Source organism: Apus apus, chromosome 18, assembly GCF_020740795.1.
Source record: "Apus apus isolate bApuApu2 chromosome 18, bApuApu2.pri.cur, whole genome shotgun sequence".
Classification (NCBI taxonomy): Eukaryota; Metazoa; Chordata; class Aves; order Apodiformes; family Apodidae; genus Apus; species Apus apus.
The window spans coordinates 4,347,234-4,375,049 of NC_067299.1; the positions used below are offsets into that span (position 1 = coordinate 4,347,234).

General features: G+C 40.5%; 2 protein-coding genes across 5 annotated transcripts in view; both read left to right on the forward strand.

The window, feature by feature from the left end:
* Positions 1-8,181, forward strand: part of MED13 (mediator complex subunit 13) — a 55,611-nt gene extending 47,430 nt beyond the window's left edge. For all 3 annotated transcript variants that reach the window (XM_051635506.1, XM_051635507.1, XM_051635505.1), the window contains 7 exons: positions 420-562; positions 791-949; positions 1,045-1,230; positions 1,429-1,577; positions 1,808-1,981; positions 3,165-3,265; positions 3,955-8,181. In XM_051635506.1, coding sequence (XP_051491466.1) covers positions 420-562; positions 791-949; positions 1,045-1,230; positions 1,429-1,577; positions 1,808-1,981; positions 3,165-3,265; positions 3,955-4,087 — 1,045 coding nt within the window. In that variant the 3' untranslated portion in view covers positions 4,088-8,181. The remainder of the gene's footprint in view (positions 1-419; positions 563-790; positions 950-1,044; positions 1,231-1,428; positions 1,578-1,807; positions 1,982-3,164; positions 3,266-3,954) is intronic.
* Positions 8,182-8,286: 105 nt separating this feature from the next.
* On the forward strand, positions 8,287-27,487 carry INTS2 (integrator complex subunit 2). 2 transcript variants are annotated; one of them, XM_051635914.1, is made up of 24 exons: positions 8,287-8,603; positions 9,121-9,259; positions 9,964-10,066; positions 10,302-10,415; positions 11,281-11,411; positions 11,494-11,667; positions 12,208-12,434; positions 13,205-13,330; positions 13,906-13,977; positions 14,072-14,186; positions 14,831-14,899; positions 15,301-15,435; positions 15,915-16,091; positions 16,749-16,857; positions 17,807-17,911; positions 18,815-18,979; positions 19,215-19,416; positions 19,942-20,067; positions 21,612-21,801; positions 22,704-22,961; positions 23,946-24,053; positions 24,733-24,838; positions 25,003-25,179; positions 25,839-27,487. In XM_051635914.1, the coding sequence occupies exons 1-24, from the start codon at positions 8,311-8,313 to the stop codon at positions 25,997-25,999; spliced, it is 3,582 nt and encodes a 1,193-aa protein (XP_051491874.1). In that variant the 5' UTR covers positions 8,287-8,310; the 3' UTR covers positions 26,000-27,487. The 2 variants fall into 2 exon arrangements, with proteins under 2 accessions (XP_051491874.1, XP_051491875.1); XM_051635915.1 differs by lacking the exons at positions 8,287-8,603; positions 9,121-9,259; positions 9,964-10,066 and adding an exon at positions 10,881-10,967 and having other exon boundaries at positions 10,329-10,415.
* Positions 27,488-27,816: the final 329 nt, after the last annotated feature.

Genomic DNA, 27,816 nt, shown 5'->3' on the forward strand with positions numbered 1-27,816 from the left:
ATGGATGTCTTCTTTCATTTCCCTGAAGAATTAGTTTATGATGCTGTAAGAATAGCTCTGACTTTTGCAGACTCACTGTATTGCAAAACTAGCTAAAGCAAATGGACAGTTTCTCTGTTACGTGCATATTTTTCTGAGTTAAGCTTCTAGAAGAATGTTATTTGGTTTCATGAGATTCTTGAGTGTTTTTGTATGTGTTCCTACCTTCCCCACCCATTAATGCCTTTTGATGTCAGCGTTACAATGTGATTAATTAAAAAAATCCAAACAAACTGAAGTTGCAATTGAAGTATTACAATACTGACATTCTTAGGTCCTGTGAGTGTTCAGGTTAATGCAAATAAGAAGTTCCAAAAGGAGCAATAAGAACTTGTTGCACTTGTTTTCTAGCTTTGTTTTCCTTTCTTTCTTTATTCCAGAGCTCGCAGGAAAAAGGGCTCTGCCCGCAGACTTGGTCTTCAGAAACTCTGGGAATGGTGCCTGGGACTTGTGCAGATGAGCTCTTTGCCATGGAGAGTTGTCATAGGCCGTTTAGGAAGAATAGGACACGGGGAATTAAAAGGTAATGTTAGCATTTTTAGTCTAAAACTTGATTTGAAGCTTTCATTTTTCAGTCACGTAAACTGTCTGTCCTCCCCGGTTCTGGAAGAAAACCTAAATAATTTAGAGTTCCTTTGTGTATTCAAAACTTAACAGAGGTGAAGTGTACACCACACATTGGTCTATGTAAAATAGGTATTTTCAGCAAGTTCTGTTCTTCTAGACAAACCTGTGTCCTTTATATTCTCAGACTGGAGTTGTTTGCTGAGCCGTCGAAACCTTCAGTCCCTCAGTAAGAGACTCAAAGACATGTGCAGGATGTGTGGGATCTCTGCTGCAGACTCTCCCAGCATCCTCAGTGCTTGTTTGGTGGCAATGGAACCACAGGGGTCCTTCATTATTATGCCAGGTATTTGAGAAACTCTCTCATTTCTTCTTTTTGGTGAGGGAACTAATAGTTTGGGTTAAGAAAAACTAAGGAAATGCTTGATTTCTCTTCCCAAGATTCTGTCTCGACTGGCTCCGTCTTTGGACGCAGCACCACGTTAAACATGCAGACATCTCAGCTGAACACCCCACAGGACACGTCGTGCACTCACATACTTGTGTTTCCCACATCTGCATCTGTGCAAGTAGCATCGTCAACTTATACCACTGAAAACTTGGATCTGGCCTTTAACACAAACAATGGTTAGTAGGTTGGATTTATTCTTGGTTTAAAACAAAACGAAGCAAAAAATAAAACCCCTCGTCACTTCCCCCTAAAATAAGACAGTTTATTCTAATGAACCACAAGATTTATATGGAAAATCACTTGATTTCACAATGTGTTGTCATATCTTGTATGTAAGCAAACATAGAAACTCATTGGTCTTGTTCTTTTTCAAGATGGAGCAGATGGAATGGGAATCTTTGACTTGTTAGACACTGGAGATGATCTTGATCCTGATATTATAAATATTCTCCCTGCATCCCCTACTGGATCCCCTGTACATTCTCCAGGGTCCCACTACCCCCATGGAGGTGATATGGGCAAGGTAACTATTAAATACAAAGTTGTGTGTGTTGTTTGTTCATCTGCTACTTCCCTTTTGTGGAATGAAAGGTTCCCATGAAGTGTTTTGAATGAACTGGATACTGGATGGTCTTTTTGCAAGATTCCTGTGATGCTTGAATGTTTCAAAATGCCTTGTGTTTTGAAAGATACAGATAATTCCTATGAAGTTGGTGCTCTCCTAATACCAAACCATTGCCTGTTGTTTCACAGGGTCAAGGTACAGACCGATTGCTCTCAACAGAATCTCATGATGAAGTAACAAATATACTACAGCAGCCACTGGCCCTTGGTTATTTTGTGTCAACTGCCAAAGCAGGTCCATTGCCTGACTGGTTTTGGTCAGCCTGTCCTCAAGCACAAAATCAGTGTCCCTTGTTTCTTAAGGTACTGTAACTTCACCAGAATGCACAGCTGCCTTCCTGAAAGTCCTGCAGTCTGGAGGGTTCTGAGTTATGAGAACTGTTACCTTTCAGAGTTGGTGCACGTTTCTTGGAGTATGTCTGGTTTTGCTTTCAGAGAGCTTGGGTTTTAAATCTTTGAGCTTTGGCTTTTTAAAAGGGAAGAAAAAGGAGCAACAGAAGTGGAAGCAGCAAATGTTCTGAGGGGCTCTCATCTTCTGATGGTTTCTTTGTGGTAGTTGGGAGTCGATTCTGTTTCTGGCTTTGTGCTACGGTATTTTTGTAAGAACAGGTTGAGTTTCTGGACAGATCTCTGGTTAATGTTTGACTCCCATGGGGACTGGTGGTAGAGAGGAAAGTGCACAAGTGTTATGTAATATATAATTTACACTGGGTAAAAGAAGAATATTAATTAAATCTCTTTATGTACTGCACAAAGCGTAAGAGCTTAGTTTTCAGTGTGGGCTGTTGCAAAGTGATGGCCATTGTATCATCTGTCTGGTTGTTGTCTGATCCTCTTATCTTCTTGAGGCACAGTCAAGACATACTTGGCATATTTAAGGCTATATATTAGTGTGCAGAGAAACTTTCTGTATTGGCATTATTATTATTATTACCTACTTTTGCCTTAAATTAGCATCTCTAATACTATGCTTAATTTTCTAGTGATAAAGATGTATCTTCTTCAGCCTTATTTGTGTGTGGATTAGTACTTTCTCTTGGCCTAAGCTCAGCTGTGGCTTTGGTAGAAGGCATTTTTTTGAGAAGAGGATTTATTATTTACCCTAAGCAGCTCTCTATATAGAATTATAAATAGACCAGTCTTTCAGAAAGCAACTGAACTTTCAAATCTATATATTACTAGATATCTTGGGCCACTTGAGTTGCTTTTTAATAATCACTTAATGTAGGCAAAGGGATTAAAAAAAATAAATAATCCTAGGATGTATGACAGTAGTAGCACTGTGCTTCTAGGAGAGATCTATGTGCATTTCCTTTGTGTACTGAGAATTCCTGAACTTGTTGATGGCCTAAGGATAAGATTTGTTTTGGCTTGTGTGTCAGAGAATAGAAGGTGACTGCAAGGTAAGGGCCAGCCATACAGAGGGGAGAAAAAATGTCATAGTTGAACCAGGCAGTAACTGCTGGCAACTTTCTTCTTTTCTCAGGCCTCTTTGCACCTCCACGTGCCTTCAGTGCAATCAGACGAGCTACTCCACAGTAAACACTCCCATCCACTTGATTCTAATCAAACTTCTGATGTGCTCAGGTATTTATGATTGATCACTTGCAAAATTATTGTGCATTTCATTTTTAATACTGCTGTAATTAAGCTGCATATTTATTTTTCTTGCTGTTGATTTTTTTTCTTTATGCTGCTCATGGTCTGTAGTACATTACAATATAAATTGCTGTGCTTTGGGTGATTAAGATTGCTTTATCACAGAATGGTGCAATTAAAACCAAACATCTCTAAGCCCTTCTTTAACTAATCAGTGTTGATTACAACTGAAAATACTTGAAAGACAGTGAATTCCTCAAGGTAAAAGAGAGCTTGAGGTGTAACACAAAAGATGGGGTATAAATGGGTGGAAAATAGCTAAGCCAGGATCTTCCAGGGCAATCTTGTGGAAATAATAAAATGCTGGAGTTCATGAGTCTAGAGAGATTCATGGAAACATAGGACACTTGTTGAGAAAATGTCAGATTTTTTTGTGTTTCTTTAAATATGTGAACCTCTTGACATTTAATTAAGCATAGACAATTAAAATTAGTTTTCCACTGAAAGAAACTTTAGCTTTGAGCTGCTTGTAATAATTCTGAAGGCATTTTATTTCAGAAAGTTGGCAAACCTATTTCATGTTTTTAATAGCAAAGAAACGGGATTATATTAAATTAGGGCTCTAAAAGCCTGGTGAGAAAATCTGTTGGCTTGATGGGAGCTTGTTTGCTTTTCAGGTTTGTTCTGGAACAGTACAATGCACTCTCCTGGCTAACCTGTGATCCTGCAACCCAGGACAGACGGTCATGTCTCCCAGTTCATTTTGTGGTGCTGAATCAGTTGTATAACTTTATCATGAATATGCTGTGATCTTCATCTGAATTTTGCAAGACAAAAATAAGGAAAAGGGATATTTCACTGCAGGACTAAGTTATAATTCTTCTCAGTGCAAGTTGTTTGTGATGGGGTATGAATCTTGTTACTTCTAGCAAATATTGTTTTGACTGGTGAGAGGGGCACCTACTGTCTTGGAGTCATCGGCTGTCGGAGACGCTTTAGATTGATGATCAGAAAGTGTATGATAACATTTTTAGTAGCAGAATTAACCATTTTCCCCCTACCACAGTATTTGTGAAGAGTAATGAGCCATAGTACCCAGTCATGGTTAATGAATATTCAAAGCATGGAGATGAGAAGAAACATGAGGAACAATAAATTTCAACCTATGGCTTCGGAACATGAAGATGTTCTTGTATTGGATTATAGTATCTAGTATTCAAAAATGCCTGCATCTCTTATTTATTGTAAGTTTTTAAATGTATAAATTGTCTTATATTTCTTAACCTCTTTTATAAAAATTTTCCTAGAAGGTTTATACTGCCTTCTTGCTTTAAAGCAATTGGTCTAAAATATATGTAATCGTCTTAATTAAAAGTTGCAGTAGGTTGCTTTTAGAGTATTATTTTTTTGTAAGGGGTGGGTGGGGACAGTAAATTTGTATTGTCTTGATGTACAGTTTAATGGGGATAGAGGGGTTAATGTCCATACCATTGTGTGTGGGGGATTTACAGCTAAGCTGTAGTTGCAGAGTACATGTACAGTAATGAAGTTCACTGTGTTTATATAAATTGAAAAGGTACCGGGTCTTACAGCATTTTATATCACACCTTTACAGAGTAACAATGGCAATATATAAGTGATATTGTAGGTGGTTTAACTTGTAGTGAGAATAAAATGAATAAACTCTTCAACTGAAGTTTGTGCTATGGTTCAGAGCTGTGGCTAGATTCTCAGATTTCTTTCCAATATACAAGTTTTAATATTACAAGAGTATCTGTTGTGCATTGTTATTAACTAGATATTCTTGGCACTGTGGTGACTGTGTTACTTTCTTCCACATTTGGGATAAAATGTGAATCTGATGTGGAACACACAGAAAACTCTGATCTTATCCAAAGTCTCCTGTAAGGCTGAAATTTAGCCCAGCTCTAGCCATTTTACAAATACAAATATAGTCAATCTTGACTTTAAGATTGGTGTGTGTTTAACTAAAATGTGGTGTATATAGATTCTCAGTGAATTCTGGTATTCAGATTTTATTCCACTAGTGAAAAAAAACAAAACACAACAAAACAGCAGGAAACCCTGAACATTTTCCTTTTTAATGTATTTTTGGCACTGTGGTGAAGGTCCTAAGTATCAGTGTGTGGCCTTCCCCATATCCCCTTTTCAGGCTCTGGCTGGGGCATGTGCCAAGGAGGCTTAGCCCTCCCTAGGAAAGGGACTGACAAATTACAAGGCTTTCTTAAACCTCTCCCTCTATCTTCAGTCACCATTTTCTCTCAGTAGTTTCCTTCCTTTCTCCTAGCACATGCCAAATGTCTGATGCTGCTCTAAAATAGCCCCTACGGGTGCTGAAGAGCAACTGCAGATGCTTTTCCTGGGTTCCTCATCTGACTGCCAGATTAAAAACTGAACTCCTGCAGTGCTCACATGAGCCTGTTGGGATAACCCGTGTCCTGGGTCTTAATACTGTCTGTCTGGCTGGTTCAAACCTTGAAAGGAGCAACTTTTAAGATCCATTTGTGCACCCGTTGTGAATCCTCTACCAGAAAGAATTCACTTGCATTTACAAATCCTGCTGTGTTCATGAAAAAACGTTTCCTGAATGCAGAATGCCTGCCTGAGAGAATTTCTCATATAAACAGTCTCACTGAATCATGTATATACAATATTAGCAACCTTTTTTTTTTTGGCTTTGTATAAAGAAGTTGTACAATTGATGATGAAAATTTTCAGCCATTTCTTCACAAGAACATGAGTGCAATCAGAAGCTAGCATATTTTGATAAAGAGAGTTAAAAACTGGGTCTGCCCATTACTTCATCTTGATCATGGTAGTGCACTGCAGATTAAACAGCACATTTTTTTTATCTTACAGAAGGGTTGGTTTTTTTCCCCCCTTATTTGGCTGAGATTTTTGAAGTGGAAAAATGCTCCTAAAACTGGAATTTTCAAAGCATATGTCCTATCTCTGTGGGTTTGTTTTTTGTTTTGTTTTGTTTGGGTTTTTTTTTTTAAGCTTTGTTGCTCTGTGGTCATTTTTAAGCCTGGCTCAGCCAAATTCCAAGGGCTGGGTTTTGGTGTGGCTTTGTGTTAAATCTGACTTGAATTCATAAAGGTAAGTGAATCAGCTGCCTGAACACTGGTGTAACTGTATTCTGGACCACAGCCTTCCCTGTGAAACTCTCCAACTGTAAAAGCTGCCATTTCCCCACTTTTCCCCCCAGATGCAATCAAAGTAAATGTTAATTATAGTAACCACTAGAAAATATTAAGAGGGCCCTTTCTGGAGTGTAGGCACAGCCAGCAACATACATATCAAACCTGCCAGCACCAGGGAGCCAGCTATTACATTGGGCATATTTTTTGTTAGCTGCTTGCATTTGACTATTTTAAGTGCTCATAATAGCTGGTTTATAAATAAAATTGTCACAATCCAATAACTGGGGTTCTTTAGCAAGTGCAAGCTTAACAATTTGTAAGTCTCAGCTCTAGCATCTCAAAATGGTCTTGCAAGAAACTATTGTTCCTGGCAGTGCCCTTTGTCCGGTAGCTGTGGAGATTTACCTCCTCTGAAGTATCCAGTAAAAGAAGACTCTGAGGTCTTTCCATTCCAATTAAAAACGTGTATTTAGCTATTACTATATTTAAGCCATTTGGTCACCTTTTACTCAGTGCTCTTTGAATTATATTCCTGAAAACCCTGTTGCTAGACCAGCAGGCCACCAATTGTACTTGCAAAAAACCCTTCCATTTTAAGGTAGCTGTGACATTTAAATTCTTTCTAATGTTTCCTGAAGTAATTAAATATAAATATAAATGAGTTTGTATTTAAATCCTCAGCTATGTTCCTACTTAGCTGTCAGTTATGGCGCAGGTTATTGTATTTCTATATTTACCTCCATTGGTAATTTTAACTTCATGTGTTGCTATGAAGACTTGCAGATGTCTTTAATAAGCACTATTTGTTAATACTGTAATATCGAAATACTATGTCGCATTATTTTAAAGCTTTCAAAAATAACAGTAAAATTTTTTATTTGTTTTTTTTTTTTTTTAAAAAAAGCTATTGCACCATATAATTTGCTGCACAACAGTGTGCACAGCATATCAGTCTGTTGGGATAGTAATGCTGCATAAACAATGTTTTGATCTGGGTTTTCTTTTGCAAATGGGTTAATTCAGTGATATTGTAGAACAGAACTGTCTCGACAACCTCCAGATGGGAAGGTTTTTTGGGTTGATTTTTTTTTTTGGCGTGTGTGTGATTTTTTGGTTTTGTTTGTTTGTTTTTATTTGTGAAGGACCCAGGGCTATGCTTCATACTTCAAGGTTTTTTTTTATTATTATTATTCTTGTTACTGTTTGTGGGTGTACTTTTTGTTTTCAGTGGAGTAAAGCTTAATTTACAGTAGAACTGGATTTGGGACCTACCACAATCCTCAGGGTCACTTTTTCAGGACGTTACTCATGGAGCTGTAGGGTTGGTTTTTTTATTTCCCCCCCTCCTCCCTCCCCCCGAGTGAACTGGACGTGAGGACCTCGCAGAGCGGGGGGCTCGGGGTGACCCTCCTGCCTGGATGTGTCACCGACCTCCCCCTTTCCCAGCACGGCTGGGTCCCTCCGAGGGACCTGTCGGACCTTCTCACGCAGCCACCGCCAACCACGGGGCCAAGTCGTCAAAGTTCTTTTTGTCGTGACAAAAAAAAAACCAACACCAAAACAAACCCACCAAGGAGCGGAGCGAGGGAAGGAACAAAAAACACTATCGCTGCCGGCATCAACACCGCGTTGTACAAATTGTGATGGAGGACATGAAGAAAGAAAGAAAAAGTTTATACTTTTTAAAAAAAAAAAGAAAAAAAAGAATTCAAATGGAATAAATTATTCATGAAGCCTTGATTGTGGGGTGGCCTGATTTGCATGGGGGGGGGGAAGGGGCGGGGCTCGGCCCGCCCGCCGCGCGCGCCGCCGGCCTCACTTCCGGCGCCGTTCCCGCCCCGGCGGAGGGCGGGGAGGGGAGCGGCCGCCATGGCCGAGTGCTCGGGGCTGCAGTTCGTCAGCCCTTACGCCTTCGAGGCCATGCAGAAAGTAGACGTGGCGCGGTTGGCCGCCCTCAGCGACCCCGAGCTGCGGCTGCTGCTGCCCTGCCTGGTGCGCATGGCGCTCTGCGCCCCCGCCGACCAGAGCCAGAGCTGGGCGCAGGACAAGAAGCTCATCCTCAGGCTGCTCTCGGGGGTGGAGGCCGTCAACTCCATCGTGGCCTTGCTCTCTGTGGACTTCCACGCCCTCGAGCAGGACGCCAGCAAGGAGCAGCAGCTCCGGTAAGGCAGAGAACGGTGATGCCGAAGTCGCTGTGTGGCTTTTCTGGCCGTTTGTTGCTGCTGCGGAGGGGCCCGGGCTCCCCCCTTGTGTCCGTGTCCCTGATCTCAGGACGATCCCGGTTTTTTTGACAGCAACATCCAGGGAGCTGGGTGTCTGTCTCCCCTGGGGGTCTGTTCGGTCGGTGGGGCTGTGTGGTGGGTTTGAGGGAGCTGGTCTGGGCGCGGGCAGGGAAGGGCTGGCGCGGCCGTGTGAGCTGGAGGCAGGTCCGGGGCTGCGCTTTCTCGACGGTTGTGTCTGCTCCTGAGGAACAGGGGCTCTGGAAACTTTGATAGTATTTTCTGAGTTCACGCTCGGTGATCTGCTGAACTGGATCTTGTAACGTCCCGCAGTTACAACAGCCTTTCCTGATCGTTAGCGTGGCAGAAGAAATCCCCGCAGAGTTACCGTCATCCTTTAACGCATAAACTTTCTGTGTTCGCAGAAGTATCTTAATAGTTGTTTATAATTGTCTGTCAGACACAAGCTGGGAGGAGGGAGTGGAGAAAGCATCTTGGTGTCCCAGCTGCAGCACGGGCTGACCCTGGAGTTTGAGCACAGCGATTCGCCCCGTCGGCTTCGGCTGGTGCTGAGCGAGTTACTAGCAATAATGAATAAGGTAAATCTCTCCATACCTGGACGTCTGTGACTTTTGTGTCAGTTAAAATGGCCTCTGGATTGGTTTATTCGCTGCCTGGTTCTGTTTCTGGTGCTGCTGCTGTTGTGGCTTCTCCAGTTCTTACCTGCTTCACCAAGACTTAGAGTCTTAGTCTGATTGAACAGTGGCTTGTGATGGAATTCCTTATGAGCTCAGCTCTCTAGAGGAAACCTTTCTTCCACAGAACAAACAAGGTTGATCTTTTCTAATACAATACAGCCTATATTCTGTAATGTGCTCTACTCAAATATTGTGTCATTTAGTGATGCATCAGTGCTGGGATCACATTTGAAATCAAATTTATTACTTCTCTCCATCCAGTTCTTTACTGCTATTGCAGGATGATATTAGCCACTTATTTCTTTAACTCCTTCTCTTTGCCCTCAGCATTTTATTTTCCTTGTGTAAACTTACCATGTTTTAAGAATTGTCTGTGAGATATTTCTCATTCTTCTGGAAAGATGCGAAGATACCAGCTGTATTGGAGTATTTCCACTAGTAAATATTTCTTATACTAAGCACTTTTCTTGCCTGTTCTGTGTTTATAGCTGTACATTTTGGACAGTTCTTAATGTATTCAATTTGTTGAATTTAAAGCAGTAAAAGACTGATTATACGAATTGCTTCACAAAACCTGCCCAGTGATGATGAATAATGTCTTTTAGGTGTCAGAATCAAATGGTGAGTTTTTTCTCAAATCATCTGAGCTGTTTGAGAGTCCTGTTTATCTGGAGGAGGCAGCAGATGTTCTTTGCATTTTGCAAGCAGGTGGAGTATTCTGTTTTTATAATGTTTCTAATTTCTTACATATATATAAAAAATAACTTGGACCCACTGAGACTGATTTAAGGTTAATTTAGGATGTCTAGCTCTTTGAAAGATTACTAGACCACAGACTGATTTTCCATTAATTGATTTGTGTTATTGAAATATGTATTAAAAGCCAAGTTTTACTTGTTTCACAGTGAAACACTGTGGCTTTTAAAACTCTCTTTTCATGCAGAGCTGCCATCACTGTTGCCAATAGTTGATGTGGCTGAAGCTCTGTTGCACGTTAAAAATGGAGCCTGGTTCCTCTGCCTTCTGGTGGCCAATGTTCCTGACAGCTTTAACGAGGGTGAGTTGCAGTTTCTTCTCGTTTCTCTGAAGGTTTGTAATGATTTTGAGCAATATGGTTAATTCTGGGCTAAACTGTGTGTCATAGATGTTTGAAAGGGGGAGGGTTTGGCTTATTCAATACAATTTGAGGGCATTTATACCTAGAGATGCTGATCATAGAATCATAGGATTGCTTAGGTTGGAAAAGACCTTTAAGATCATGAAGTCCAACCCTTAGCTTAGCTGCCAAGCCCACTGCTAAACCATGTCCTTCAGCACCACATCTACATAACTTTTAAACATGTCCAGGGGTGGTGACTCCACCTCTTCCCTGGGCAGCCTCTGCCAGTGCTTGACAACCCTTTCTGTGGAGAAATCCTTCCTAATCTCCACCCTGGTACAACTTGAGGCTGTTTCCTCTTGTCCTCCTGCTTGTTATTTATGAGAAGAAACCAGCACTTGCCTCTCTACGCCCTCCTTTCAGGGAGCTGTAGTTGCTAATTGCTCCTGTTCCTCGGACTGAGCTGTATCACGAGGCTGATGGTGCCTGTTCTGCAGCCCTTACCTCCCGGTAAGATTTCAGTCTCCAGGGCTGCCTGATGCACAGGTTACACTGGATAGAAAATGTGTGTAACTGGATAATCTGTAACTCTGTGCTGACCCTGTAATTCCTCTGAGAAAAAAGATAATTTTCCTTGTACTGTTTTTACAGTGCAGACCATGAGCGCTTGCCCAGACAAGCTTTGTGCAGCCCAGCTGGTACATGCCAGTGAGCTGAGCAGCACAGCTTGGCTCGGTGTGTTTCTGTGGAATCTGTTGGGAAGGGCGGTTGTGGGTTCTGTTGGGAAGGGCAGGTGTGCTCACACCTCCTGCTGGATCTCCAGTCTGCAGGGGTTTGATTAAGAATGGTGAACGGCAGGATGAGGAGAGCGTTGGCGGCCGGCGCAGGACTGAAGCGCTTCGCCACCTGTGCAAGATGAACCCTTCCCAAGCTCTGCGGGTCCGAGGGATGGTGGTAAGTGCCTCGTGAGAACCACGGGGTCCTTGTTGGAGCCTTGGAAACAAAGAATATGGTTGAGCCTGAGCATTTTATCTAGGTGGAAGAGTGTCACCTACCGGGTCTCGGTGTGGCTTTGACCTTGGATCACACCAAAAATGAAGCTTCAGACGATGGAGTGAGTGACCTGGTGTGTTTTGTGAGTGGTTTGCTCCTTGGAACAAACGCAAAGGTTCGGACTTGGTTTGGGACTTTTATCCGAAATGGCCAACAGGTATGAAAGGCTCTTAGTATTCCCTTGTTAAGAAAATATTCTTACAGCTTGCTGTGACTCCTCAGGATGTGGGAATGTGTCTTGGTCTGAATGCATGTAAATCCTGTCACACATCTTCAAGCAGCCTTTACAAGGCAACCTCTTCTTAGGGGACCATCGGATCAATAAATAGTGTCCCTTAAAGGCAGCTCTTTTGTTGTTCTTCTGTGAGACTTTTAGGTAGGAATTCAATAGGCACAGAAACCAGGGAATTGTAAATTCATACTGTTAACCTGGGAAATACTTTTATCCTTGGAGTTCACATTAGAAAGTTGCATTTTGACTCACTTAGTTAGTGGAATTACTTAAAGCTTGTGTTTTGATGTGATAAGCTGTTGTAATATGATTGTGTTGCCCTGCAACTGAAATTGTATTGAAAAAAAATTCCTCTTCCCTCCTTTTTTTTTCCTTAACTTCCTCATTGTGGATATTCTTATGCAATGCACTGTTTGATGGAGTGAGTTTCAAGTTGCTGTTCTTGTCTTTTAATGTCTTCCACAGAGAAAAAGAGATAATATCAGTTCTGTGCTTTGGCAAATGAGGAGGCAGCTGCTCCTGGAGCTCATGGGAATCCTTCCCACGGTTCGCAGCACACACATTGTTGAAGAAGCAGATGTTGAGATGGACCCAAACGTGTCTGTGTACTCAGGACTGAAGGAGGAGCACGTGGTGAAGGCCAGCGCGTTGTTACGCCTCTATTGTGCTTTGATGGGAATTGCTGGGCTGAAGTAATGAGCCTTTCAGTGCTCTCTGATTTATTTATTTCTTTTTAATTCACTGTCCATTTAAACAGAGGTTGAGAGGTTTGGGCACGTCACATGAGCTGTCTCTTAGTGCCATTGTGTCTTTGAAACAGTCTTGGCAGGACTGGCCAGTGTTGGTACTGGGGGAGGCCCCTCTCATGTGCTCGGGGCTAGAAATTTCCTTATAGCGCAGAGAGCAGATAGTGCGTAATGCTCCGTGTGTTTTGGCTTTCCTGTACAATCCTCAGCAGGAAAGATTTTTCATTCTGATGATCAGTTTACCAACTTAGCTGATTTTTAAAACCTAAAATAATGCCTGATGGTGTCTTTAATGCTGCAAAATCAGTTCTGTGGACTTGCTAAAAGAAATTCAGGCCTAAGTGGTCGGAGCAACAGGTAAAACAGCAGCTGAAAACTCTGGCAACATACACGACATGAATTCACAATTTCTGTTTCTTTGCTTTTACTTTTTTGAGAGTGCTCATTTGACAATTTCATGCATTGTTAGTTTTAATTTAGAAATTTTGTATTAATAGGAGAGGTTATATCCTGGGGAAATTTTCTGTTATCAGAGATTTTTACGTCTTTACCTTCAGAGAGAACTGCCAGTTGATCTTGGTACTTGTTTATTGAGAGCAACTTGATAAACAGATTAAGTAACATATAAAATTTAATCTAATCATTGTGATGAGCTGGGAAATCTCTCCACTCTTGAATTAGCAGCATGGATTTTGTTCTTTTGCTGTTCTTTTCAGGCCAACTGATGAAGAGGCTGAGCAGCTACTGCAGCTGATGACCAGCCGCCCTCCTGCAACCCCAGCTGGCGTTCGCTTTGTCTCTCTCTCCTTTTGCATGCTTCTGGCCTTCTCCACCCTTGTCAGGTACCTCTCAGTAAAGGAGGAGCTTTGTAAGGATATTACTTGGCACCCTTAAGGCAATGACCTCCCCAGAGCTGCGCAGTTTTCCTTCTAATTCTTGATACAATTCTCCAGATGTTGGTTGAAGGGATTTATCTCACACTGTGGTGGGTGAATTGATACTCCCCTCTGCTCTCCCTCTTGTTCATAGCAAATATTTTGAGAGGGGAGCATTTGATTTAGTTTAGATTAAGTTGGAATGGTTTTTGAAGGCTGAAGTAGGCCTTACTAGTTCCCTTTTCCATTGAACACGTTCATGCCTAAATTCTTTAGAGACCCTGTTTGAAAGAGTAGCAACAGAGGTGTTCAATGGAGGGAGCTTTCTGCTGCGTGCATTCAGGACAGGAAATTAATTTCCTGATGTTGGGCTGAAGTTTGTGCTAAAGATCACTGCTTATCAGCTGTTTGATGCCAAAGAGAAAGTGACAGAAAATCGCTGGTGTAAGATTCCTCAAATACTGGCTTTTCTGCAAGTAATTCTTAGTAAAGCTAGTGGTAGTTCCTGGGAAAAAGATCTTTTATGGATTTTCTCTCTTCAGCACCCCAGAACAGGAGCAGCTCATGGTGATGTGGCTTAGCTGGATGATAAAGGAAGAAGCTTACTTTGAAAGGTGAGAGCATCTTCTTTTGGTTTTACTAATTCCAGTAATCTCACATATACTTATTTCCTACTGGAAATTAACTCTTCCTTTTTGTTATCATTAGCATTTCTGGTGTGTCTGCTTCTTTTGGGGAGATGCTTCTCTTGGTAGCCATGTATTTCCATAGTAATCAGCTCAGTGCTATCATTGAATTGGTCTGCTCCACCCTGGGAATGAAGGTAAATCCTGAACTGTTACTAGCACATACATTTCTCTGTTAAGATTAACTTTTTGCTGTGTATTTATATTCTTATACTCTAGTTTTGATATAAAAAAACCTGATTTCTTAATAATAAACTTAAAGCAAATGTAAAGTAAAAAAAATAGTGACTAGCTAAACTAGTTCCTCTAGAAAAACATGAAACTATGATACCGCTTGATACAGGGGAGTGTTACAGAAGTATCTTTGAAAAGTGCTGATGCATTGAAGATAATGATTTCAAGAAATTAACTTGTTTAGAAGACTAACTGGTTTCCAAACTGAGCTGCAAACTTTTTATTAGAAGTAGTTTAAAGAATATCCCTCTATCTAGTAATTTCTGATAATTAGCAAGGGAGACTTGTCTTCACTTTGCTGTGGTGAAACAGTGTCTCATCCAATGTAAAAGCTGGGTAGGTAGTTTTAGGAAGACATGGAGTGATTAACTTGTGACATTTGAAAATATTTTTTATTTACATTTGAAGTCTAGATGGGAATGTTTTCCTGGTATCCCAGTGAAAACAGGTTTAAAAAGGTTAAAGGTTAACAGGTTTTAATACAAAGTTGCAGTGCTTATAAGAAATCTAGAACTTAAAATTGCAAGTACTTTGTTCTCTGTTTCAGATCGTTATTAAGCCCAGCTCACTCAGCAGAATGAAGACAATTTTCACACAGGAGATTTTCACTGAGCAGGTATTTTAAGCCCAGGTCTTTTATTTTGTCTTTTTTCCCCCTTTTTTTATTTCTTCTGTAATCACTTCACTTTAACTTCAAGAAGAATCCAAGCTGCACAGGTGCTGAAGATCCTTGTCTCTCTCTTTTTCATACTCTGATTATAAGTTTTCAATGTTGGGCTTTTTTAAATAATGGGGAAGCAAAGGAGAAGTATTGTCCACTGTGATGGTACATTTTGCAGTGGTTGGAAAACATTCACAAATGTTGTGAGTGAGCTGCAGTCTTACACAGGCTGTATTAAACTGCATAAAAATCTTCAGCTTCCAACCAAAAATAAATAAATTGTTACCTTGTGCTTATGCATTTGTATAAGGTGAATATTTGTGGTATTTGTCTTATTAATTATAACCTTCCTTTAGGTTGTTACAGCCCATGCAGTTCGTGTGCCTGTTACAGGCAACCTCAGTGCCAACATCACTGGGTTTTTACCAATTCACTGCATTTACCAGCTTTTAAAAAGTCGGTCCTTCACCAAGCACAAAGTATCCATTAAGGTATGACTTTCATTTTGCTTCTGTTCAGAATTTTGAATGTTGACTACATTTTGCAGGCTGAGTGTTTTTGATTGAATGGTAGGAGGAGAATTCTGGAGGAGTCTTTGAGCCTAGTACTGTGTCATTGAAAAGGAAACGCTGGATTAAGTTTAGGGTACCCAGTTTTAGCTCTGTAATTCCGAGATCACAACTTAGTAAAGTTAAAAATAATAGAGAAGTTATGTCTTTTCCCCCTTTCTGTGCTTCATAAAATGATGGTCAGAATCTTATTTCCAGTCAGGACAAGTTTCATTGGTGGGTCTGTACAGAGCAGGGTCCAGGACACACAGTTTATGACCAGGCCCAACTCAGAACTGCTGTTACACTTTCCAAAGTCAGAACCTCATTCAGTTACATTTCTTTGTAACTAGTTAAAAGAGGATGTACTTGCAGACACAAAAGCTTTGAAGCTGAACATGTAACAATATGTTTTTTCCTAGGACTGGATCTATAGGCAGCTCTGTGAAACCACCACCCCACTCCATCCTCAGCTGCTTCCTCTTATTGATGTCTACATTAACTCTATTCTTACTCCTGCATCTAAATCCAACCCAGAGGCCACAAATCAGCCTGTCACTGAACAGGAGATACTGAATGTTTTTCAAGGACTCTCTGGGGTAAATTACTTGTTTGCTTCTTTCACAGATTTTCAAGTGAGCAGTATTTTGGCTCAGTGTTTTGTGTATGTGTGTGGCACTGATTCTGTAAGTTGCCTCCTTTTCTGTATTTAATGCTTGTATAGAAAAGTGCCTCCTGCTACAGTGAATCTTGTTAGTGCTACTCAGATTTTAGGAGGATTGCTGTTTGTCTCTGTTTTGCCCTTTTCCTTTGTTAAAAATGCAAAGCACTCCATGGATGGAAAAGTGGAAATGTTTATGTAGGATTTGTATAATTTTTTACTGACTTGATCTTATTAGGTAGAAATACTCTTTAACTGAAGCACTCTAGCTCTTTTTGAAAGAAGCATTTTTTTTTTGATAGAAGTGTGATAATGGTCTCTTGAACACATGTAGAATGAGTTGCAGAGGAGTCCTAGGATTACTCCTTAGTAATGTCCCAAGATACCAAAATACATTTTATGTTTGAAGCTAGAGAGAAAGGGAGAGAGAGAGAAAGAAAAATGTACACTGCATCTTTCAGCTTGGACTTCCTATGTTGATATTTTTGTACAGGGTTTGCTGCCTTATCTTTCTTCATACTTCCAGGTAAATCCATATTTTTGTTCTCAAGAGTCAGGAATGCAACGTGACCTTTGTATGTGGTTTCATGTACAGGGTGAAAATACTCGTCTAGCTCAACAATACAGCATCACCACCCAGCTGCTTGTCCTCTACTATGTCCTGTCCTATGAAGAAGCACTTCTGGCAAACACCAAGATCCTAGGTATGGTGGAAATCGTGTTGCTGTCAGATTCAAGCACAGCATTTAAAGTTTAGATTCCTGTAATAAATGCATCATCTCTGTAAAAATTCAGTAATTTTTGTTTTCTAGATTAAAAAAAGGTCCAAGCTAGCCAAAAATTTAACCAGACATGTTTATGAATGTCAAATAAAGTAACAATTAGCGAAGACTTCTTAATTACTTCAGGTCTTAATCTATACATATGTATTGCATATTTATTATTATCATTACTATTACTATTATTATTATTTTAAACCAAGCTTGCACATTCGTTCTTATTGTTGGCACTGTTATAGTGGACAGTACTGAATGATCCCTTTTTACCTATAAAATTGAGACTGTAAATCAATTCTAAAAGAATGCTGTAGAGTTTATTTGCAAGAGTTCCAATTTCTGTGCAATGATTGTATTTGTATCTGGTGGGTGTTTTTACCTGCCCTTTTCAGGGTGCAAAGCTTCAAGCACTCATCACTTTTCTTCATACTATTCAAGAAGGACTGAAATATTATTAAATCAGTTGCAATTCTGCATTTATAACTCCTGTCTCACTAAAGCGTGTTGTGTGTGCCAACAATTTGAGTTCCATGTACCAACTGATCAGATTTTTAAAGAATAAAAAATACTAGAATAGAGAGAGTGCAGATCTGAGCTGTGATCTCAAAATCAGTTGGATTTGGTCAAAAATGATCTGAACATCTTGCAAGCAAATTTCAATGCCAGGAAAATCTTTAAATGGAAATGGTCACAGAAATGTTTTGCTGAAGAGCTTATTTAAATATTTTCAGAGGAGTGAGGTGTTTTATTTGGAATTTTCTCTGTTTTCCCTGGTTAATAGAGAGGTGCTTTACATTTCCATTATTGATTCAATTGGGGAAATGATTTTTTCCAACTGTAACTACTGTGTGTGGTTTCTTGTCCTGTTTTTTTATAGCTGCTATGCAGAAAAAACCCAAGTCTTACTCTTCAGCTCTAATGGATCAGATTCCAATCAAGTACCTCATCCGGCAGGCACAGGGGCTGCAGCAGGAGCTGGGAGGTACATCTGTGTGTCACATTCTGATGTGCATGATGAGGGGAGGCTCAGCCTGTGTCCATTGTCTGTTTCACAATGTGCCTGCCTTTCTCTGCCTTACAGATCTGTCAGTAGTAACTAGTGAGATTGCAGGTATGTTTGAAGAGTAATAGTTTAGGTGAGATGGCCCAGCATCCTGTCAAGCTGAATCTTAGAAGTGTCCAGTGTTGGAGAATCCACCACTTCCCTGGGGAGATGACTCCAATGTCTCACTGTTGCAATAGTGAAAAATTTTCTTCTGATAATCTGGATCTTCCCGTGGGTTTGAGGAAAGCAGTTCTTTTTAGACCATGTCTTACCTAGCTGGGGTAGTTTTTAGAGTGGGAATTGCCTGAGATTTATAATTGCTCCAAACTGAGTTTGAGTTACTATAGGTCCTCCAACCTTCCCAAAAGGTAACTTTTCCTTTCTGTTGGAGTTAGAGTATCACATGCAGGAGATCTGAGGGAGGGGCTTTTCACCAGAGAGGGCAGTGATAGGACATGGGGTAGTGGTTTAGACTGAAAGAGGGGAGATTTAGGTCAGACATCAGGGAGAAATTCTTCACCATAAGGGCAGGAAGGTGCTGGAATAGGTTGCCCAGGGAGGTTGCGGAAGCCCCATCCCTGGAGGTGTTCAAGGCCAGGCTGGATGAGGTTCTGTACAGCCTGATCTAGTGGGAGGTGTCCCTGCTCTCATAGCAGGGGCGTTGGATCTAGATGATTTTAAGGTCCCTTCCACCCTTCACCATTCTATGATTTCATGGTCGGGCTCTAAACACAAGTTACTGAATTTAAAGCCTGTTGTTGAAACGACAGGCACAAATATGTTCAAGTGAAAGCTGTAGCTGCTCCAGTCTGAGCTGTATCCCTTCTCCCCATCCCAAAGGTTTGCATTCTGCACTGCTACGCCTCCTGGCAACTAACTACCCACACCTCTGCATTGTGGAAGACTGGATCTGTGAGGAACAGATCACGGGCACTGATGCCTTGCTGAGGAGGATGCTTCTTACAAACATTGCCAAGAATCACTCTCCCAAACAGCTCCAGGAAGGTAAATAACGTCATTTGAAGTAAGCAGTGCTCTTTTCACATTGGTTGGAATATCATGGGTTTGAAAGTGTGTAGCCATTTAATCCATTTGATCATACTGGATTTGTGTAATGAGAATGTTCTGCTGCAGACTTGTTAATACGTCAGGTTAATTCATAATACTCCTTCAGGTCAAGGAGTCAGAAAAAATATCAGAAATCCAGTTTTACCAAGATCCCATTGTCTTTGTTTTATAGCATTTTCCATGCTGCCTGGAAATCATACCCAGCTGATGCAGATCGTAGAGCATTTGACTCTTCTCTCAGCTGGGGAATTGATCCCTTATGCAGAAGTATTGACATCAAACATGAATCTCTTGCTGGATGCTGGAGTCCCTCGGAGGATCCTTCAGACTGTCAATAAACTTTGGATGGTTCTTAACACTGTGATGCCAAGAAGGTAGGTTCAAAATACTGTTGAGTTTGTTTGTTGCAGATGGGTGGAATTCCACTTTCTGTTTCAAAAGTAATAACATAATGCCCTGGTCTGGGAAATTGCAGGTTGTGGCTGAGCAGAAAACGTTGCAGTTGATTTGCTGAAAATTTTAACCTTTTTATTTAAAAGGGAGGTACTTCTTGTTATCTGGGGAAAGAAAGTCACCAGTTCACTTAAAACACAGGAGTATGGTTTGCAGTGTACATTGTTTGTGATGAATTACTGATGATACAATAACTCACTCTGCTAAGAACATGCCTTTCCTGAGGAAGCAGAGACTCTATTGCAGTGAAACAGTTTGATTGCTGAAATTCCAGTGATTGTAAATTAACTGTATCTTGGTTAATGTCAAGGGCTGCAAATGGTGGTTTTGCTCCTTGATACACCTAGAAAGATTCAGCTAACTCAGTGGGAGTGTCTGATGCTTATCTGATCCCTTTTCTCACATGGATTATCTATTACATTTTTTAAAAAATGATCTCATTTCAGGTTGTGGGTGATGACTGTCAATGCTCTGCAGCCTTCAGTAAAAATAGTCCGGCAGCAGAAATACACTCAGAATGATCTGATGATTGATCCTTTGATTGTACTAAGATGTGACCAGAGAGTTCATAGGTAAGCATCTCCCTCCTTTAGCTTTTTATGTTGTGTGGTACTTACATAGACACATAGTAAATGCTAAACATAAAGATGTCTCACAGGAGTATTCTAAAAGCTTTCAATACCTCAAAACGTATTTTCAAACTAATTATGAGCTTCTAAGCCCCATCTTTTTGCATGGAGCTTGTTTGTCCAAGGACTGAGTGAGCTGTGTGTGCTGTTTCAGGCAGGTCATGCTGCCCACCTGAGTGTCTTGTTGGACAAGCTGACATTCAGTTCTAATTTGGAAACTTTGGCATCTTTACATAGATCATCCATTTTAGATTTGTGTGTGGGAATTTGTTCTAAAACAGACATTTCAGCTGCTTAAAATGGCTGCTGCCACGTGGTGGTGGTGGAGTTTGTAGCTGTAACATCCTTCCCCTGCACACTGTCTTTTGCCATCCATCATGGGCCTGTAGGTGTTCCATCTTTTTGGGTAACTGCCAGTGGGTGCTTAATGGATATGACAAAAGTAGATTTGTGTAATTTCTCAAGGAAGTCTTTTAGCAGTACTTGGGAACTTGTTCCTCTAGATGTCAGCAATGATAGAGGAGAACGTGTAATACTGCTTTGTGGCTCTGGTGCAGAAGAATGAGCTGAGAATGTTAGTAGTGAAAATGCTAATAACTGATATCAGTGGGCCAGATTTTAAGGAGAATGAGAAATAACACAAACACTAGGTCAGAATTTGTAAATGATATCTTTGTTATTGTTAATAATGAAGAAAATTGTGTCTGGTGTTCTAAAAAAGATAACTTAATCATTTTAAATGTACTTCAGCCCCTGGCTTTATTCCTTGTCTATTCTTTTTCATGTTTTCTCTCAGTTGTGGTTTATTTTTCCCTTTTTAAAATGATCTTTTGTTCGTAAGAGATGGCTGATAGTCACCTTGATTTGTGCTTCATGGTCTTGTTTGTATGCATCTGTCCCTCCTTGCCCTTTAGCAATTGAGTTGTGAATCCAATTTCCATTTGAGTTGCTGCAACTCTGCTAGACTTCAAGTTTCTGTTGGTGACATCCTTAATCCCCAGCCCACAGGTGAAATACTTAAATGTATGTCCCTTCAGCCTGGATGCAAATTGAAAATCCTGATTCTGTACATGGCAGGGAGATTTGTAGTGCAGTGGGATCTGAAAACTAGCATCTTAAATATTGTGGAAGCTGTTCAGAGCTTGTCTGCCTTGTTTTTCCCCATCATTCAGATAATTATTTTCTTTACTTCACATACAGCCAACGTTTTTTGGGTTCTCTTTGCTCATCAGAAATCAGTCTCTTGAGCAGTTCTCTGTTTTTTCAGGGTGTACACATATGTGTGTGTGCCCAAGAGAAGCAGGACTGAATGGCAGGGCAGCAGGAAGGATTGTGGCCTTTAGGGTTTTGCTGTGTCAGGGAAAACAGCTTTAGCATGAACCAGACTACAGCCAAATGAGCTCTTGAGGAGTGCTTTTAGTTTATTCTTATTATTAGTGTCTTACTCTACTGAAATGGTTTTATTTTGTCACGTGTTCCCATATCAGGAGTCCTCCTCTGATGGATATAACTTTGCACATGTTGAATGGATATCTTCTTGCTTCAAAAGCTTACCTTAATGCTCACCTGAAAGAAACAGCAGAGCAGGACATCAGGCCATCCCAAAACAATCCAATGGGCCCAGAGGCCCCAGAAGTTACAAGGGAAGAATTAAAAAATGCATTGCTTGCTGCTCAGGTAAGGGGGAAGAAATTAATATTAAATGATATGAGGAAAGGTGTGGATAAAACAGAAATACAGAAACAGGAAATAAAAAAAGGAGACCTTTTTGCTTCTTCTTTTGCCAACTTAGGTTACCATGGAAAAGAAAACTGTCTGTTTATTCAGATAGTTACATATGTTCAGTCTTTTGTTTTCTGGTGTGAAGCATTGTGCTGGGTAACTGCTGTGATAGGATTCTTGTTTGTTAGTTAGAGCAGAAGAGTTTTGCTTACTGGCCCTTCTGCCTTGTTGCTTGTGTTATCCAGAGGCTCTTTCTTTGCTCAGCTTTGCAGCAGTAAAACATGAGTAGATGTGACAGACTGTGCATGGTCTTGTGGATGTGTTGAAGAAAAGTGGCCAAAGTGGGAGGCTGAAGTTCTCTTGCTTAGCTTGACATGATGGGAATTCCTGAGTAATCCTTTTTCACAGTTTCTTCCATCTCTCTGGAAGGATGTCACATATATAGTCCCAATTATAAGATGATTTTTGAGTTAACTGGAAGTTTTCTATTTAAATGAGTGGTGCAGTCTCTGAATACTGGGACTTAGATGGCCATGTGCATTTTTTTTCTGATCCGGATGCCTTAAATGACCATTGGAGATTCCTTTGAAATTACTCTTTTGATCTGTGATTATGATGATCTGTTGAATTAAACTTTTGTTGTTCTTTGAGTCTTGATTCAGATAAAGTGTTGGGTCTTTTTAATGTTCTTCAAAGTTTGTAATTCTTGAACTGAGTTGTTTTAATTGTACAGAAAAAAAAATAGGCAGAAATTCTAGCTACTTGACAATCTTCAGTTTCTTACATTGTCATTACTTCGATTTATTTTATATCATTGTGGTTTTTTATGCATGTTCTGTTACTAATTTTCTTCACAGGACAGTGCTGCTGTGCAGATTCTTCTAGAGATCTGCTTACCTACAGAAGAAGAGAAAGCCCAGAGCAGAAATAGCCACAGTTTGCTAAAGACTGTTCATAATACCACAGGGCCTAAGAGTCCAGAAGTAGAGGAGGAAGAAGAAGAAGAAGAAGACAGCTTGCTGTGTAATCTTCGAGAGGTCCAGTGTCTCATCTGCTGTCTGCTGCATCAGATGTATATAGCTGACCCCAACATAGTCAAACTAGTTCATTTCCAGGTCTGCTTTGCACTGTTTTAGTTCTTCCATGGTTTGTCTGGTTAAGAAAGAGCCACATGAAGTGGTCAAAGGATGTTGAATGTGTTTGTTGTGTTCATCAGAAATAATAAGAGCCCACTTCTCTGCTTCCCATCTTGCCCAGTTTGTATTACCTGCATTTCCTCCATTTCCTCTTCATTTGTAGCTGAAAAGGGGGCAGCTAGTGTTCCTCATTAAACACATGCTTGGTTGTGCTGCTGCCCTTTTTTATACCAAAATAGTTCATCCATTCTAGGCCAAGGAAAACCGGTCTAATCTTAATTATTACTTCTTCCACATCTTTTGCAGGTTACTTTTTTCTGGCCATGAATTTAAATCAGTAAAGTCTATGCAAAACTGTTATTTGGCTTCAAATGTAAAACATCTTATCTTTCCTTTTTGTTGGGGTACAGTTTATCTCTTGAGACTGGAAGAAGAAAGGTTGTCCCTGCCAAAGCAGCTGCACTTCTTCAAAAAAAGGAAGAGGGAAAGATTAGCATTTTTTGAAATCTAGATAGGTTTTTAGTGGGTGTTAAATTGCTCATTGTCAGATGCCAGTCTCTTTATAAGGACTTAATTTGCCTTGGCCTGGAACTGATAAAGTGACTACAAAAGTCATAATGGTGCAGTTGTGAAATAAGCAAGTTAGGGCCTGTGGTGAGGTTTGGAAGAGAGGGGACAGGCACAGAAGGAAAGGGTCACTCCAGCCTGGTTTAGTCTGGGGAGTGGAGGGAGAGTTTCTATGCAAATGATTCACTGAGTATTGAGGATAAAGAACTGATCAGACCCTGGGTTTGTCTTCCAGCCTTGTGGTGCCTTGGGATGCAGGCCTGTTGCTTATCAGTCTGAACAAAAAGAGATTTACAAGTGTGTTAGTTTTGAAAAAAACATTAAGGTAGATCTAATGTAAAATGTAAGCAGGCTTTTTGAAACACCATTGACACACCTGTTTTCCTAATCACACAGGGGTATCCATGTGAACTTCTGGCACTCACAGTGGCAGGGATTCCATCCATGCACATCTGCCTGGATTTTATACCCGAGCTCATTGCCCAGCCTGAGCTTGAAAAACAGGTACTGTACAGTCTCCTACTTTGGGAATCACTGTGAGTAGTTAACCCTGATGAAGGATTGGTTAAGGGGAGAAAATAAAAGGATCACTAAAAAATGTCCTGTTCTAACTTGCCTAGGATATTAAGGTAATATCTGTAGCTCTTTTTACCTTAAATGTAAGGCCTGGGCTTTAAATCCCCTCAAACAGGGATTGTGACAACACCTCCAACACATCTCTGTACAACTGTTCAGGAAATAGTCATGAATAGCAATATTACCTTCAAGAACATGAATAAAAGCACTTTGCAATAGTGACTTTTGTTCTTTATATTGAATATAAATCAGTTGGCAGAGGTTTTGCTGACTTGGTTTTGACCTGATACTTTTGAGCTACAGGGAATCCTGTGAAGATTTACATTTTGAAAATAATACCTTGTTGGAACAAATTGTTTATCTGGGGGAGATTCTGAAACATGTTGATGCTTAGATTAATGTTAAATATAAGTGGGGGCTTTTTCTTGATGTCAGCAGAATAAATTACCAATAACTGTCATCAAGCCTTTTCTGCCGTAATTCCCTCACTGGTAAAATAGAGAATATTTACTGACTCCTCAGTTGCTTGAAGAGCTTTGGATAGAAAGTGCAAAGTGATCTGTAACTTCATTTCTTATTTCTCTTTTGCCTTTCACCTACTGAACAGATATTTGCCATCCAGTTACTTTCCTTCCTGTGTATCCAGTATGCACTGCCTAAATCCCTCAGCGTGGCTCGTTTAGCTATCAATGTGATGGGAACCCTGCTGACAGGTGAGCACTCCAGCAACACACTGCTGTGGAAAATAGATATAATTGGGTTGAATGCAGTTTTGTGTCAACCCTTCTGTGCGTAATTATGAGTTTAAATGTAACAATTCTTGACTGCATTTTTATCATGTTTCCTTTTGACTTTACCATTTCCTCTTTCTTGACAGTTTTAACTCAGTCGAAGCGCTACGTTTTTTTTATGCCAACCCTGCCTTGTTTGGTGTCCTTCTGTCAAGCCTTTCCTCCTCTGTACGATGATATAATGTCTCTGCTGATACAGATAGGACAAGTTTGTGCCTCTGATGTGGCTACACAGACCAGAGACTTTGACCCAATTATTACACGTAAGCAAAGTACCTGGTATTTCAAAAGTCATGATCCTGGGGAGAAAATTAAATCAAATGTTTTGGACATGAGGTAAATTTTTCACCATGAGGACAATCAAACATTGGAACAGTTTCCCAAGGGAAGTGATAGAATCCCCCACATTGGACAGTTTTAAGTCTCAGCTTCACAGGGTGCTGAGCCACCCTATATAAATTATAGTAGCACCTAAAAAGGTTGGGCCAGATGATCCTTGGGGTCCCTTCCAACCTGGCATTCTATGATTCTGGTTAGAATGCAGTAGGAAATGCCCTGCTGTTGTCTTGTAAATGTAGAAGGAATAGGGGTAGGTGGATTTACTGGATTGAAGAAGAAAGGTTAGAGGCTAAAGGGACTGAAAGTACCCCTTTTATTAAGTTTGTACTGCCTTCTTTCTGTTGTATTTCCCTGCTTGTGTAATTTCAGTATCCCTGTGTGCAGGTGTTGTCCATAGCACATGACATGCTTAATAAAAAAGAAATGTTGTAGTGTCTCCAGAAATAATCTGAGAGATTAAGCACGAAATGGCTCAAATTTCCAATTTCTTAGCATATGTGTTTGTGTTATGGGGGCAATATCACCATGAAAAAAATACCTATTGATTCATTTGGATGTACTTTGCTTCTCCTTAATTTTCTAGGTCTGCAGCAACTAAAGGAGAAGCCACATGATGTGTCAGGACTTTGTAAAGATTCATCTAGCAAAAGGGACGTGTCCAGCATGGACCCTGATGTTCGGTTGTGCCAGTGTGTAGAAAATACTATCATTGACATCATTAACATGAGTGTAAGTGGAGTTTAGGAAGAAGACAAATGCAGTTGTACTGTAGCTGGTCCCATGGTCTGTAGAGCCTGAACTTGGAGAAAGCTGCCAACATGGTCCAAGGAACTGGAGCACAAGAAGTCCACGTTTTTTGTTCATTCCAATCGGTTATGGATGAAAAGAAGGAATTCTTGAAAGAGGCTGATGTTGCTTCCAGTGAAAACTTTTGAGGTTGATGGGATCAGTAAATCATTTCCAGTGAATCTGAGGGTGGTTTTCAGGCTTCTTCACAGCAGCAACACACCTAAGAGGGTTTTATAACACTCTGGGAAGTGAATACTTCGTGGATTGAGAAACCAGCAAAATGATTGGTAAGAAAAATTTGAGATTGATGTGCTTTGCTTAAGTTAAATGAGCTACTGTTCTGCAGCCTTGCAGGGCAAGATGAAATAAAATACTCCAAGAAAAAGTGGTGTAAGTAACTTGCAGCATCACACCGAGTACTAAGAAAATGCTTGAACTTTTCTTTATTTGTGTTTCAAACCATTGGCCCAAGTCTCAGTTCATCAGGAGCTTTATTCAGAGATCAGCCAGCCTTCATTAAAAGTTTGAAACTGGTCTAGAAGTTTCTTTAAAAAAAAAAAAGACTGGTACTATGAAGTGAGCTGTATTAGTGGGATTTTTAAAGTGTGTATTTTTTTCATGCAGCTCAGATGGTTTAGTGTTTTTTAACATCACTAGAAGACATGAGAGGGACTTCAAGAAATAGGTGCAAAGTTGTCATAAAATAAAATTAACTAAATGAGTGTTGAGGGTGCCTGTGACAGAAGCTGGATGTCCCCACAGGGGAAGGAATGGCAGGTTTCAGCCGTGCCCAAGTGGTTACATGCAGCTCAGTGGGCAGGGCAAGGCTGAACCCTCGTGCTTTGTGCTTGAAGTCGGTTGATCTTTCATACACAAAAGCTGCAGGATTTAGCCTTGACAGGTGTGTTTTGTGGCAGTGCAGAAAGGGGCGAGTGACGCAATATTTGGGTGTTTCTTGAAGGTTGCACAAGCTCTGACCTGAGGCAGCAGGTGCTTTTGTTGCAGGGAAAGGAGCTCGGGGTTTGGCTGTTGTGCCACAACTGAGTGTTGTGCTTCATCCCCCATCACTGCTGAACTCGTCAGTCTGGCACTTGCTCTTTTCTGAAATTAACAGCATCCAGGGTCCTCGAGTAATATTTTTTCATTAAAACCAGTTCATATTCCAAAAATAATGGCCTGATTCTTTAGTGTGGCCTTGAGAACACCTTGTACAGCTTGTCCTCTGCCTGTGCTGGGCAGTGCTGTGGGAATGCTGATACTGCCAAACACACCAGGGCTTGTGTTCCAGGATTGCTGTAGCACTGTCTGCCTACCAACTATATTTTTGTCATCTTGATGTAAAATATGTAAATAACCTATATGTATGTATTTTTTTTTTCCTTCTGTAATTTTCTATGCTGTAGTGGTGTTTAAATAAAAAAAACCTCAAGTGTGTTATTAGGATCAAGTCCTAGATACTTATATTTTTTATTTTATATATACTTTTTTAATATATATATATATATATATATATATACACACTTTATATATACTTTATATGTTTTATTTGATTTTAGGTTAGGTACCCAGGTTAGCACAGGTCACCCCATGGGGAGGGAAGGCCGTGGGGCCTTCATGATAATGTTTAAAAGCTACTGACTTTACTAAAAACGGTTATTTACCTTTTCGTTCCATGAGCACTATGCTTAAAACAAGGTAAATGGTAAGAAGTACCTGATTTTGCACTGCCGGTCCCCCCCGGTCGGAGCGTGGTTGCCAAGCAACGAGTACAA